The sequence below is a fragment of the Monodelphis domestica genome, chromosome 5 (assembly GCF_027887165.1).
Source record: "Monodelphis domestica isolate mMonDom1 chromosome 5, mMonDom1.pri, whole genome shotgun sequence".
NCBI classification, from domain to species: domain Eukaryota; kingdom Metazoa; phylum Chordata; class Mammalia; order Didelphimorphia; family Didelphidae; genus Monodelphis; species Monodelphis domestica.
Genome location: NC_077231.1, coordinates 277,271,004 through 277,285,179, shown reverse-complemented (window position 1 = coordinate 277,285,179; position 14,176 = coordinate 277,271,004). Strand labels below are relative to the sequence as shown.

The 14,176-nt window shown below is 42.5% G+C and overlaps 1 protein-coding gene across 7 annotated transcripts in view; it reads right to left on the bottom strand.

The window, feature by feature from the left end:
* Positions 1-1,713: 1,713 nt before the first annotated feature.
* The window catches only part of ANKIB1 (ankyrin repeat and IBR domain containing 1), a 136,335-nt gene continuing 123,872 nt past the window's right edge, over positions 1,714-14,176 (bottom strand). For 6 of the 7 annotated variants that reach the window (XM_016426404.2, XM_056800189.1, XM_056800187.1 and 3 more), the window contains 3 exons: positions 10,759-10,870; positions 6,251-6,387; positions 1,714-5,748 (listed from right to left, as the gene is read on the bottom strand). In XM_016426404.2, coding sequence (XP_016281890.2) covers positions 5,005-5,748; positions 6,251-6,387; positions 10,759-10,870 — 993 coding nt within the window. In that variant the 3' untranslated portion in view covers positions 1,714-5,004. The remainder of the gene's footprint in view (positions 5,749-6,250; positions 6,388-10,758; positions 10,871-14,176) is intronic. The other variant, XM_056800188.1, reaches the window with a different exon arrangement.

Here is a 14,176-nt window from a genome sequence, read left to right as displayed (position 1 = left end):
ACACTTCTAATGTGTCACAAAAATGACCCATTCCCGTCCAAGCTAACACTTTTCCTTATTTGCCCGAAGATTTGGATTGGGAGGAGAAAGGAGCTGAGGTGGGCAGGTCAGAGAAGCCTCAAGAAGGTGAGAAAACTCATTTCTGGCATCACATCTCATCAGGTAGGAGGAGGCTGAGATGGGGCTGCCATACGCTCTGCCTGGGAATTAGTGTGGCATTTTGGAGTCTAGAAGTCGTGGAGCTCCAACCCAGTAATGGGGCAAATCCATCTCAGCCTCGGTTTCCTCATCTATAAAACAGTGATGGCCCTTTTTCACAGGGATGCTGCCGTGTCTGTAAAACCCTTTGCAAATGTTCAAGTGTACAAAGAAGTGCTACTGGTATCGCCAAACTGCAGGGCAATTTTGGTGATTCAGTCATTTCAGGATCGACTCCGTTTGGGGTTTTCTTGGCAAAGATACTGGACTGGTTAGCCATTCCCTTCTCCAGTTCATTTGACTAGAGGAGGAAACTGAGACCAACAGGGTGAAATGACTTTCTCTGGCTCACACAGCTAATAAGTGTCTGAGGGCAGATCTGAACTCCGATTTTCCCGACTGGCCAGGCCCAGTACTCTAACCGAACCAGAACCCTAGTGGCCTCTAAACAACAATGTGGACCTGTAATCTGGCAAACGTTATTGTAAACGTTTATACTCCGATGCCATCAATTCTGAACAATGTCGGAGCAGAGAAGCAGCTCCCAGTAGGGCTAAAACTCATTCAGACTCTAGCAATGTTTTTAGGTGTAGAAGTTACAATTCCACATTGTCAGGTTGAAACAAATGCACGATTAGCGGGTGAAATGGAGTCATCTCATGGTGTGTGTACATGTATTCATAGACAGCATAAATTCCAAAGAATGTTCCCACTTTATACTTTTGTAATGATTCCAACGGCCTGGTTTCCTTGTACTAAATGTGTGCAGAATCCACCGTCTAAAGTCCTTGTGTGAAATACTGTTTTATTCCCTGATGACTTCTTACATAGGCTTGTTTTTTCAAATTTTGCGACCCAATTAGACTGTGTACTCTATGCCAATCTCATGGAGAACCTTGGATTTGGGGTCCAAAGACACTGCTTCGATATGATTTATCACTTTTTATTTGGGTATAAGATTTGGGGTTTTGGTTTTTAAGTTTATTCGTTTAAAAACTGAACAACATGGACATGTTCTGAGTGATAATATACGTACAACCCAGATCGCATTGCTCGTCAGCTCTGGGAGGGGGGAGAGAAGAAGGGAAGGAGAGGACATAAATCCCAGAACTTCAGAATACCTCTGTGGAAATTTGTTTTTAAAATAAAACAAAGATTATCCCCCACCTCCACCCCTTTCCAATCTCACCCCGGCAGTTCAAGTGAACATCTCTGGGCTTCAGCTAAACAATTTCTCCAGCCCCACACCCAGCATCCTTTGACACTTTCCAGGGGAAAGATGGCGCGTGGGAAGATACCCAACACGTGATGGATGGGTTTGCTGCCCGGCTGCTCCATGGGTCGGATCTCCAGCACCAGCATTCGCCCTCCCAAGTGAATCAGAGCGGAGGGCAGAGGAAAGGGGCTTCTTTTATACTCAGTTCCCCCCCAGAGATGTGAATGGCCAGTTACTATGAGGTGCTACAGAAAGCAGACAAGACCGACCTACCCCTGTCTTTGCAGACAGCACATCTGTTTCTTTGGCAAAAAGTTTATTAGGGTTGATTAATAAGACACATATTCCACGTTGCTAAGAATACAGGATCCACCCTTAGTGAGTGAGTCGTCAAGTATTCAGTGTTTAACTTCAGTGGAGAAAACATTTATTTTTTTCCATGGAGTTTCTGCATTTCAGTCTAAAAAAATGAAACTTAGTACTAACATTTAATATATAGATTTTAATCCTTAGAAACCGTATGTAACTTTTTACAGAATGTCTGACTTCATCAGGCCTCAGATTTTCATTTGTAACAGATACTTTGAAAATATTTTTAGGACTGAACAAATCAAAACTAATTAAGTGAATGGCTACAATAAATAACAAACATGTCAATATATGAATACCAGCAGTTAAGCTCCAGCTTCTCACACTGAAAGGCATAATTAATACAGTTCAAAAAGATAAGCATTTAGCATTTCTCATAAAAACAGGTTTTAAAAGCACCTATTAATGATCTTTAACTCTCCTATAATTTAATACAACCTTGTAAATAAATAAAAAAAAAGACACTTATAAAATCCACAGCTAAAAAAAATCAATCCGATAACCCTTTCATAAAGTGATGCCGTAGTAAACTAGGCGAATTGGCAGGCACCATTCATTCACCCAACATAAATTGTTACTTGCCCTAGGAGAATGGCTTTTTAAATGCCAATTAAAATACTGATAAAAAGAATTTTCATTTCATATACTAGAGACCTGCATGTGTTTGGAGAATTTGAAAATTCAATGAAAAATTATCAACGATTTCTCCCAAGAGACTGATAAAACGTGGGCAGTTTAGTTGCTGCAAGGTTGCATCATGTTCACAAATTGTCCCCCAGTATCATGGGGTGGATTATTTGTTGGAAGGATTTAAAAAAAACCAAAAACCAAAAAACAGACAGACTCAATAGTCCACATAGTGGAGAATTTTTAAAAAGCCACTAATCAGTTTAAAAATAGAAACCAAATTAATCCCATCATGCTGGAAGACACTTCAAATGCAGGATATCAGCCTCATGAATTGGTCCAAAACGTAATGAGACAAATGGAAGTAGTTTAAGTAATAAATGTTTAATCAAAGAATTTTACATATTATTAACAGCATTCATTTGGCCAAACATCTCCATGTTTGTAGAATTCTATTGTATATAAAGTGGGAATGTATCAAGTATAGGCTATGAAAGTGCAAAGAACAATTCAAGGTTAGAGTAATTTTTACATTACAAAATTAACTTGTTTACAAAATAGGCTTTGCCAAACGCCTTTTCTGAATCGTTAAGTCAATGACTGGCGTTTTTAAAACGTGTCCCAAGAAAATACAAATCGAATGAGTTTTCCTGCTGCGGGTGGACAGAACAGGCGACCCGGAACTGCCCCGGACCCGCCGCGTTCCCGCCGACCCGATCCCTCGTCTCACTGCAGCTCTGCAAAGACGGCTCGGGCCACCCGCAGAACCTCGGTGACGTTCTAGGGACAAATGACAACTCAAAAGAAATTATTGGTATCTCGTGTCAGTCATAAATAAATCTGTGCAAATGCTTCCAGGGACTATTTCAGGTGAACTTACAGGGTCACCAGAGATAAAACGGATCATTTCCCCCAAATGAAACCTCAATAGGAACATCAATGTCACCGTTATGACTGAACTGCAGACAAAATGAATCTTTTCCCAAAATAACTAAGGATGGACATTAGTGTGGGCTGGTCATCTCTGTGTCAAAGGGAGAATCCCAGGAAACTCCTTTCCATGGGAGGAATGTTCTAGTAGCTAATGTCATATCCCGCCCAAAGGACTTGGGGAAAGTGAACAAGAAGAGCGCGACTGCGGCTGGGGGGTCTGTCGTCGGCCCGACTCTGGGAAGGAACGTAAAGGGGCGCTGCCAGGCTAGTCTGAGTCTAGGGAAGTAGCAGCCATTCCACAGGGGACTCTAGTGTAAGCACGTACTGTACCACGATCTGATTTACCGCTAAGACCAATATTTTCTTCACAGTAAGACACTGATAACTAGAAGTTCGATTTTTTAAAACATTAAACAGTAATCACACGGCAAATGAGTATTGTGCAATTAAACAAATACATCTCAGCGTCTGCTCTTCGGGCAAACGGACTGAATGAACGTCGAGTTGTTCTATTTACTGTAAAGGCAAGGCCATGGGTGGTTTTATGGAGGTCATCGCAATTCATAGCATAGTTACTTCAGAACACACACTGAAATTGGAATTACTCACTTGTTTAACTGGCAACTATCCACTTAGGTTAGGCAAAGGCACAGTAACATGTTGCGCAGGATGTCTTATTGACTTTTTTCCTTAAATAATTGTGGGATTGACTATAATTCATGAAAACTCCATTTTCCCTCTATTTTATAAAATATTTGCCATTAAAAGTAATTGCACCCATTAGTAAGTAGAATGCATTGTAAAATTGTGAAAACAAAGAACTATGATTGCACTTCCATTAAAGTGTCTCTTAAAATACAGCACCGCTGTTGCTAATCAACTGTATTTTAATATTAAAATAAACTGTTTTTAACAGCAGCATTAGGTTTAGTTAACTTAAGCTACAGGCTACATTTATTTCAATGCAGTCTCCATGGCAACAGAAGCCCATTGAAGCTCTACTGTGCGGCCCGTTTCCCTCCAAAGAATCACAAGACTGCTTTGGGGCCCTGAAGACCACTGAACACTCGTCTCTCTGCTTAGACGCCGGCTCGTCAGTTTGGCACATTTGGACTGTAAATAGACATGAAAAAAAAATCTTTGATTTATGTGAAAATAAAACTCACGACATTGTTGTAGATGCAGCGTTGAAGAGGGCTGGAGAGTCGCAATTCACGCTGCTGGTTTAAAATCAAAAGGAAATGCAAAAATGTTACAGTAAAGCACAAAAATCGGAAAATGAAGAGCCAGACACATTATTAGGTTTGTCAAAAGAGAATTTCTGAAATGGAGAAGAACTATTTCTTAGGAAAACCCACCAAAAGATTTAGAGTATGCCTTTAATTTGTACTTTCAAATTTAATTCTGCCAACCTCGGGCTAAACAGAGCCTGCATTTTCTTGGGAATGTGGAACACAACCTACTTGTTCCTTTTTTCTGTCAGAAAGAGGGAAAATGCTACCCAATGAAATGCGAAGGATATTCCTTGAAAGGTTCAAATTGAAAAGGGAATGACCATCCGGTGGAATGAACACACGCACGTCTGGGTTTTCCATCCTGTCTGGAATCCTGTGGATCAAGTCTCCGGACCACACCGCCTGCCCCCCGCTCAGTGCCGGCGCTCACACCAAATGCACTTGCTCGGTCCATTCTTTGGAGGCCGGAGCGGGGAGACTCGGAGCCTCTTCCGTGGCGTCCATGCCGTCGGTGGCGTCGATGCTGCTGGCGGCGGCTCCTGCCTCGCGGGGCTCTTCAGAGCAGGCTTCTTCTGCGGGGGATGCTGGGACCTCCTCAGCCCCAGCCACGTCCTCTCGGAGGCAGGCCGCTGCCGGCAGCCCCAGGCCTGGCTCTCTGGCGCCGAGGGCCAACCCCGACTCCCCTTCTGTGTGGGGCAGCCCTCCAGGATCCTCGTGGGTGTCTGGAGTCGCAGAAGGGATCAGGGCGATGCTCTGGGGGTTCATGTCGTGAAACCAGGCCATGATGTTCCCCAGGAGGTTCTCGTTGCTGCTGGGGTCCAGGCGAGCGCAGTCGGGGTCACTGGGCGTCGCATAGAACTGGCCTGCCACGTCGTCGAGGGGGGGTGAGCCGAGGCCCTCGGCCAGCCGCGGATCGCTCTCTGCGCTCGCCCTCCTGATGGCGGCCCCCAGTTCTAAGAGCTCGGAGCTGCTCAGTGCGGCCCGAGGGCTGTCTGCAGCCAGGGGGATGGAGTCCAGCCTGGTGGGCAGAGACGTGCCGATGGCTCCCAGGGACGCCTCGTGACTCAGGAAGTCTCTGGTCTCTTCATCGATCGCCAGCCCGGACTCTTGCAGAGACAACTGGATAGCCAGTAGGATGTTGGGATCGTCTTCATCCAAGGAGCTCAGAGCCTTAAAATAAATTAGTAGAATAAAACTGCATCAATATTTTTATGACAAAAAGAAAAATGAGTGAAGTCTCATGCGGCAAATTACCTACTCTTAAAAACACGCATTTCAAACTTTACGGGAGAAGCCTTTTTTTCAAATCTCCGCACCCTCATCTCATTTACCCACACTCACTGCCAGAAAACCTACAGAAAAAACTAAGAACTTTTCAGGGGGCAGCTGGGGAGCTCAGTGTATAGAGAGCCTACAGACAGGAAGTCTTGGTTTCAGATCTGGCCTTGGACACTTCCAACTGTGTGACCCTGGCTAAGTCACCTAATCCTCATTCCACTCTTCCACCTTGGAACCAATTCACAGTAGTGAGTCTAAGATGGAAGGCAGGAATTTGGGAAAACAAAGAAAATGTCTTTTCTCTCTGCTTCTCTGGGCCTCTGAACTGACCGCCTCAAAGTTGAAGAAGCTCTAAGAATGGAAAGAAGAGCAAAAGAGAGGATGGCTGGGGTACCTGGAGCGAGTCCTGGTTCTCTGACCGACTTGCAGGGGTGTAGTCATGGAGGGACGAGCTATGCAGGACACTCAGGGAAGCCGAGCTGACCAGGGATGGGACGGGCCTCCTGCTGCTGCTGCCGCCTTCCGGGGTATCTGGCCAAAGCAAGGTGTACCAAAGGTCATTGGGCCTCCTGGCCTGGCAGAGGGTGGCAAAGAGCCTCATCCCCTCCCCACACCGACCCCTCCTCACTTCGTCGGTGCCAAGTGCCAGCTTTGTTGCTCCTCAGACTTTTGTTGGCCTGGACCCTGCACCTGAGCCATTGCAGGACTGCTGACTCTTATTTCTGAGCCCCCCACACCTGCCCCCAGCCTCCACCCAAGCTCAAGACTGGTCCAAGTGGGGAATCATGCTGGGCCCATCCCTTCCGCCATCAATCCATGTGGAAGTCGGTCCCCTCCTGTCTTTCCAGCCTTCCTGCTCTCTTACCCATCCCAGGCCTAATAGTTGCTTCTCCCACAGGAGGGTTTTGCTCCCAGAGGTTGTCCCTAACACAGCTCTGCCTCTTGATCCTGGGCTTCCTCCCTCATCCCAGGTGCCATCTTCCAGGCACCACCCATTCTTTTTTGTAGCTGACCTTAATAACCCCATGTCTGTAGAAGTCACAGGCCTTAAGTCTTTAGGAATATCTTATCAGCCTGGAGCACATAGCATGTAGTCCACTTAAGTTCTTCCAACCCCACGTTTTCTCAGTTTGGGTAACTGGTTCTGAAAAAGTTCTTGACTGTAGTGCAAGAATTTTTTACAAACTGTCTTCTGATATGGGCAATATTCTTCTCTGTGAGATTGTCCATGCCTAGAAGATGTTCCCCTGCCTCAATTAACCTATCTAGAAACATAGTTGGTAACTCCCCAGACTCCTAAGCCTTTCGAACTTAGACTAGGCATCAGATCTTTTTGAGTTTGCTTTCACTGCCTCTATGATTGATTCTCTGGCCCAATTTAAAACTCTGTAAGATTCTACAGAATTTAATGCTAAATAAAGATTCCCAGTTGGCCATGGTGCTAAGTCAAGATTTCTTTTTGTCTCATCAATAAACTGTTGCCTTTCCCTCTTGGTAAGAAGCTCTTCCATGAGAAGCTGAAAATCCGAAAAATCGGGATCATAAATTTTTATGGCCTTTTAAAATTCTTTGATGACTTTGTGTGGTTCTTTGAAAAAAGTTTGGTGTTCTTCTCTTTATGGAGTTCAGATCAGCAGATGTGAACTGCTTATGGGACTTGACATGAACTGTGCCCATATCTGGTGTAACAAAGGCTATTATATCCTTCAATGGAAAAAAGAGTAACTGTGGCATTGTCCATTGGTTGTTTCATTGCCCCCTTGCTTAGTTATTAGCCCTGGCCCCATTCCATTTCCCTTTCCGAGTTCCACATAGTGAGCTTCCAATTAGGTTGGTTTAATTTGCATTGCCAGAACCAGCTGTTTCAATTCAGTGTCAGAAAAAGTCATATATCCTGCAGCCTTTAGTCTTTTTTAGGAATGCTACCACTGCTCGTTTACATTGGTCAGAGCATACTAGTAGGAGCAACACTATAGTTACATAGGATAAGATTCTCCTAAGAGAAATATCTAAAATGGGATTTATGGCTTGAAATCCCACAATGATGTAAAAATATTCTGGTAATATTACCAGTAAGAAATAAGGAATCAATTAAGACTGGATGCATAAGAAGTCCATTAGGTTCAGGCCAACTTTTGTTCCTTGACGCTGTAAAACTTCCAAGTAGCTTTGAAAAGAAAAAACCCTCCACTGACAGTTTAGGTGATACTGTGTTGCTCTGCCTGCTCTGAAAATCCTGAGGCCCCAACTGCCTGCTCAGAGTGCCAACTACTACACTGGCTTCAAACTGTCCAAGTAGGCCCAAAATGGCAGTTTGACTCTGAGAGCCTCAGATCTTTAGGTTCTTCCCTTTCTGGTGCAGTCAATGAAATACTGACCCTAGCAAAGGTGGTGTTACTAAGATTATTGAAGTCCTCAGTGAGATAGGCCTGTGAGCCTGCCTCACTGGGACCAGTGAGCAGTTCAATCTCTAAGACAAGGTGCTGAAGGTACAGGGATTTATTCTTGAAAAACAAGGTATTATAAAGGGAGGATTAAAGAATAGGGGTCCCTGGCTCTAAGGGATGTCTCACTAACCTCCCAGCTTCTAAAACCCCCTCACAGAGGTGCCTTCTTTATCTTGAGGCTCCCATGGCCCTCGCCTGTCTGTCTAGAATCCCAATGGCTGACTAGCTAAACCTGACACTACTTAATCCTCCCAGATCAGATTTGTAGGATGTAACAGGTCTTTGTATATAACCAGGAATGAACTTGGGATGGTTGGATCCACCCTAGCTGGGCCAGGCCTCACCAACACTGTGTTTGCTCAAGCTAGATGCTCACAGATCTTCTTAGTAGACAGGAACACTATCAGCATACAGGAACAGTTTGATTTGAAGCAAAGGAAGGGTTCTTCAGTCAGGAACAACAGAGAAACCTTTACAGCTCCAGGGGACAGGAAGTCCAAGAGCCCTGAGCAACTGTTGGTGTTCACTCTTTATCCCTTCTCTGTGTTCCAGAACCCCTTGTCACTTGGTTCCTAGCATGCAGCCAGCTTTTGCAAAAACCTCTCTTACTTGTAACCCATTTCTCTTCTTCCCTTATGACAAATTCTACTTGATTTTGTCCCAAATTCTTTCCTTCAACCATTAAGGAAGCAAGAAAAACAGTCTGCTACAAATAAGTCTAGTCAAGAAAAATAATCTGCCTCAATCTGCACTCTGAGCCAGGCGCCAGCACCAGCCCTCTCAGACTACTTAGTCCCACTGTATCCTGGAGAGCTTTTCAGGCTTTTGGAGTTGTCTATCTTTAAAGTACTTTCGTTGTCTAGCTTGTTCTGGTTCTGCTCATTCTACTTTACAGCAGGTCCTTAGGCTTCCTTTTTGAGCACAATAGTATCTCATCATGTATGAACACATAGACTACGCGGGAGGACTTGTTCAATCATTTCTCAACTGACACAATGAAAAGATCAGCTTTCCCTTTTTTCCTCAGCTCTGTCAATCTGATGGGTGGGTAAGTTGTGCCTCCCAAGAGTTGTCTTCATTTGCACTTCTCTATTAATGAGAATTTTTTTATATGGCCATTGACACCTTGGACATCTTCCTTTGAAAAATGCTTATTCATATTCTTTTGATCATTTATCAGTTGAGGAATAGCTATTATTCTTACAATTTTGACTTCGTTCCCTATTTATCTTCGAAATGAGACCATTAACAGAGAAAATTGCTACCAAAATTTTATTGTCCAATTTCCTCCTACTCTTCTAATTTTAATTTTAGCTACATTCATTTTATTTATACAAAACCTCTTTAAATTTATGGAATCAAAACGATCCAATTTACTTCCTAGGAACATCATTATCTTGTTTGGTCAAGAACTCTCCCCCTATTCATAGATCTGGTGGGTAATTCCTCCATGTGACTGTTTTTTATGTCACTCTGTATGTCTAACTCACATACCCATTTGAAGCCTCTCTTGGTATCTGATGCCAGGCTGGTCTATACCTAGTTCTGCTAACCCTCTTTCTAGTTTTTGTTGAAGAGTGAGATAATGATGGTAAAAATGAGTATTTTGATAAAAGCACCTACTCTGTCAGACACTGCACTAAGCATTTTATAATCATTATCTCATTTGATCCTTATAACCTGTGATTATTATTATCCCAAGTTTATTGGTACTTGAGGCAAACAGTGTCTGAGGTCAGCTTTGCACTTGGGCCTGTACTACAGCCACGGTGCCACCTAGATGGGTTCCTTGGGTTCATCAAACAGTAGGCTGTTGCATGTGTTGTCTTCCCAACAGAATGTAAGCTTGATAAAGGCAGAGAGTATTTTCTTTTTTTGCCTTTCTTTTTAGTGTCTAGCACTGTGCTAGGCACCTAAAGGTCACATAATGCTTCAGTGATGGATCTATTCTAATAGTCTTGGTTTTCAGATGGGGAATTTTGAGGCCTTAAAACATCAGAACCAAAGATGATTCATTCAGAACTCTATGTTATGTATAAACAGGGATATTTGCATAATATGGCATATTAATTTCTGTCTTTGGAATTTCCTCTGCTTGGAATGTTCTCTTCTCATTCCCCATTCTCCTCTGTTCACGTCCTAATTCCTCAAGGCTCAATATTAGCTCCCCGTTCCTACTGGAAAACGATCCTCCTTGATTTTACTACCATCTACCCTCCTGACTGTCCTCTTCTCCAGCACCCACCCTCATATTCATTTTATATTGCCAAAGCAATCTCAATAAGCTGTGGCTTTGTCAATAGCGCCACTCTGATGCTGAATTTTTCTCTATCATTGGTACCTTTCATAAAAACATGACAGCTCACACCTGTGGGTGAGGCTTTCCCCATGCTCACAGAATGGACTCATCATAGCACTTAGAGAATTTGAAAAGGAGTCTCAGAAATGGAAATACCTAAGGTGCTTTCACTTGGATCCTCAGGATCTGGAGTATTACTGAGCAGACTGTGCATGTCTCCTCGCCGCCGCTGTCGATGCCTCCTCCGATACTGAAATTCAGCATATTCCTGCATAAACCAAAGGTTATAAAATACAGGGGAGCATGCAATAATTTTTGTCAATAAAGGAAGAGGGAAAAGCATACTTTTTTTCCTAGAGAAAAAAGTGTGATTTTATATCATCATATAAAATCACCTGTCTTCACAAAAACATGGGCTTTTATCATGCAAGAAAATGGAACTTAAAATAAGATGTGCCACATAGGCTAAGATATATCAAATAAAGAAAACGAAACAGCCAGAAAAAATGCCTGCAGAAACTTGAATACTTGCAAGCTCCAGTTCTGGATAGCAAGTTGTATCAGACACTAGGTTGACCCAAAAGGCCCTAAGATTGGACATGGTGAAAGCTTCATCACTCTAACCTCATCTGGTTCTAGATTGGGCTTTCCCAGGGGTTGACTGCTAAGTAGGAGCATTCATTGGGAGGTGAGGAAGCACCCACTAGTGAGTGAGTACCTATATATACTGAAAGAGTAAATGTGAGGGCAGAGATCAAAAGTTAACTTTATTTACTGGATAATTCGTCATTGCCACTCTACAGTCATAGGACTTAAGGATGGAATAAACTAGGAGATCATTTAGTCTCATCTCCGTATTTTACAAGGTGTAGAAAGGAGGCCCCAGGAAGTTAAATGACTTGCTCAAGGTCACACCGGTAGGGGTCGGTCAGTGCTCTCTCTGCTACATAATGGCTACCCTTCATTGGGATGACTTAATTATTAACTCCAGGGCTACGCTTACACTAGAGTTCAAACACAATGTTTTAAATTAAGAAAAGTAATGAGGTTAATTTTAAAACAGAACCTCATTTGGTGCTTTAGTATAAACAGAGATGAGAATACCTACTGTTTTTAACAAAAGGCTCATGAGGCATCTCTCCTCCTGACCTGGCCAGCACAGGAGGAACAATCTAGCCTGGGAGCAGGAAAGGACCACTGCCACCCAACTATTTGCCACCTCTTCTTTTAGTTGCTTTAGGTTTCTGAATCAAGCCCCTTGGGCTTGGAGCCTATCAAGATGATGGAATGTCAACATGTGAATCTGCTTATCCCAGACAAATCACAAGAGGTGATGTATAGGCTCAGTTACAAAATTCATTGGAGTAAAACACAGAAAGTACCAGATTCACGTTAAATCAAAGTCATGCCCAAGGCTTTCAACAAGTGCTTACAAAAGGAAGTTTCACATAAATGAAAAAAATTGCATTTTACCTCCAAATTCAAGTATTTTTATAGCTACTTTGAGAAAATAATCCCACTCTGCACCAATGTATTTAAGCCTATTCCAGCTAAACTAAAAGACATGAGTGCAATGTTGAGTGAGCTGTGCCTTTCTAAATCAAGATGGAAATCAAGAGGTATTCTAGGCAGTTCCAGAGCCAAAGACAGCTGGAGTGAGAGGGCCTGAAAAAGCCTTGCTTCTGTAATTGATTCACTCAAGTATTCGTGGGCTTCACTCCAACTTGGGACAAATCGACTCCTTTCCTCTATTTTTGTGAAATTGACCTGCAATCGGACTGGATGATGTCTGGCCCACCTAACCCAGCCAGGGACCTACCTCCTAGCTGTTCTACAGACCAGACAAGTTTTTTAGATGTGCACAAAGTGGGAAAATATTACATATGTAAATATACCTGGGTTTCTTCTGGGGAAAATTTTGTTTTAAAAAATATATAAAGTGATACATTAAATGAAAGTTAAATAAATTAGTGTTATTCAAAATCTGTGCAAAGGCAACATGGAATGAAGGACAGTGTGCTGGGCAAGGAGCCAGAAAGTTTCAAACAAATTATTTCTTAACTAGCTGGTTTACCCTGGAGAAGTCAATTAATCTCTATGTGTTATAGTACCTCCTTAGGATTGGAATGGATATTTATGGAAGGAGTTCCCATGCAGGGAAGTTCCCAGTGACAGGTCCTTTAAGAAAGCCAAGTGATATTAACAACAGTCATTATATATATATATATATATTAAAAAAAAAAGGCAAGTTTTTAATGCATTCTGGTAGAAAACCCAAGAGGCAATCTCACACAAATCAGCAGACCTAAGATTCAATTTATCTGAAAATTTCCAATTATCCCTAAGATCTTCAAGTAAGCACACGATGTTTCTCTTTAATCAGGATGGTCCAGAAAATACAAACTCCAAATGTTTTGAGGCTGTTAAAGAAGCACAAAGAATTAAGGGTTTTAGGAACTGGGGGGGAGGGGAGGGGAGGGTAATGGGTAGGGTGGGTGAGGGGAGCAGGGGAAGAGATGTAGAGCAGGGAATAGAACCAGTAGGATGCTGCTAGGTTCATTATAAATTCAATTAATTAATAATTGGCGTTGTCTACAAAATACAAATCTAGCTTGCTTAGTGATTTCAGCATTATATTAAATCCCCTCAACATGTATTACTAAAATATTCTAGAAATTTGTTTATATGTAAAATTTTGAGAATCTGCAGATTTTTTGGTCAGGAAAGACAAGGAAAAGTGCACAGGAGGACAAGGAGATTCTCAGAATGAAATGTTGACAATACAATCTCAGATGCCGCCAATGAGGAAGAAAGTTTTGGGAAAGCCCCTGAGAATGACATGCCTTTATAAGGAACTTCCAACAAATTCAAGTTCAAAAGAGATGCAAGTAAAGAGTGACCTATAAGAGTAAGGTCAAGTGCCAAGAAAAAGGTACTGTTTTGAGAAATGGCTAAAAAAAAAAAAAGTAAATGGAACAGCCCAACAGTCAAACAAGACTGCCTCAATCAATGTTGATGGAATGATCCTGGGCAAGCCATTTAACCAATGAATTATCTTTAGTGGAAGAGGGAGATTCTTTCCCAAATGGTCCTTCTGATTATGCCATAGATCCAGACCAAAACCAAAAGTTGTTGGGTGCAAAAGAGCAAGGATAAAACCTCCTGCTTTGGGGGTAGACAGAATAACATCTCTTTAAAAATCAACCAACGTGAACATTCATTTGTGAAGAAAAGGACTACCCTTGAAATCATGAATCTCTATCAAGTACAGCTTGTTTCTTTGGAGATATGCATTCAACATGGTGGTTCCAACACTGCTCTGCTTGCCTGCCATTTTCCATGAACTGCTATAAATTGACATTCTTTCCTTTTCCCTTTTTGTTTTGATTACTGCCCCTCCCCCCATTCACCTGTCCTCTTACTACACTCCTACCCACCTTCCCTTGAAAAAAAGCAATTAATAAAACCAAATCTACATAAGGGTCATGCCTGAAAATTTATGACCAATTCTGGATAACTGGTCTAGATGGCATAACGTTAACAGAAATGTATAATGGATCCAATTGCTCCTTTA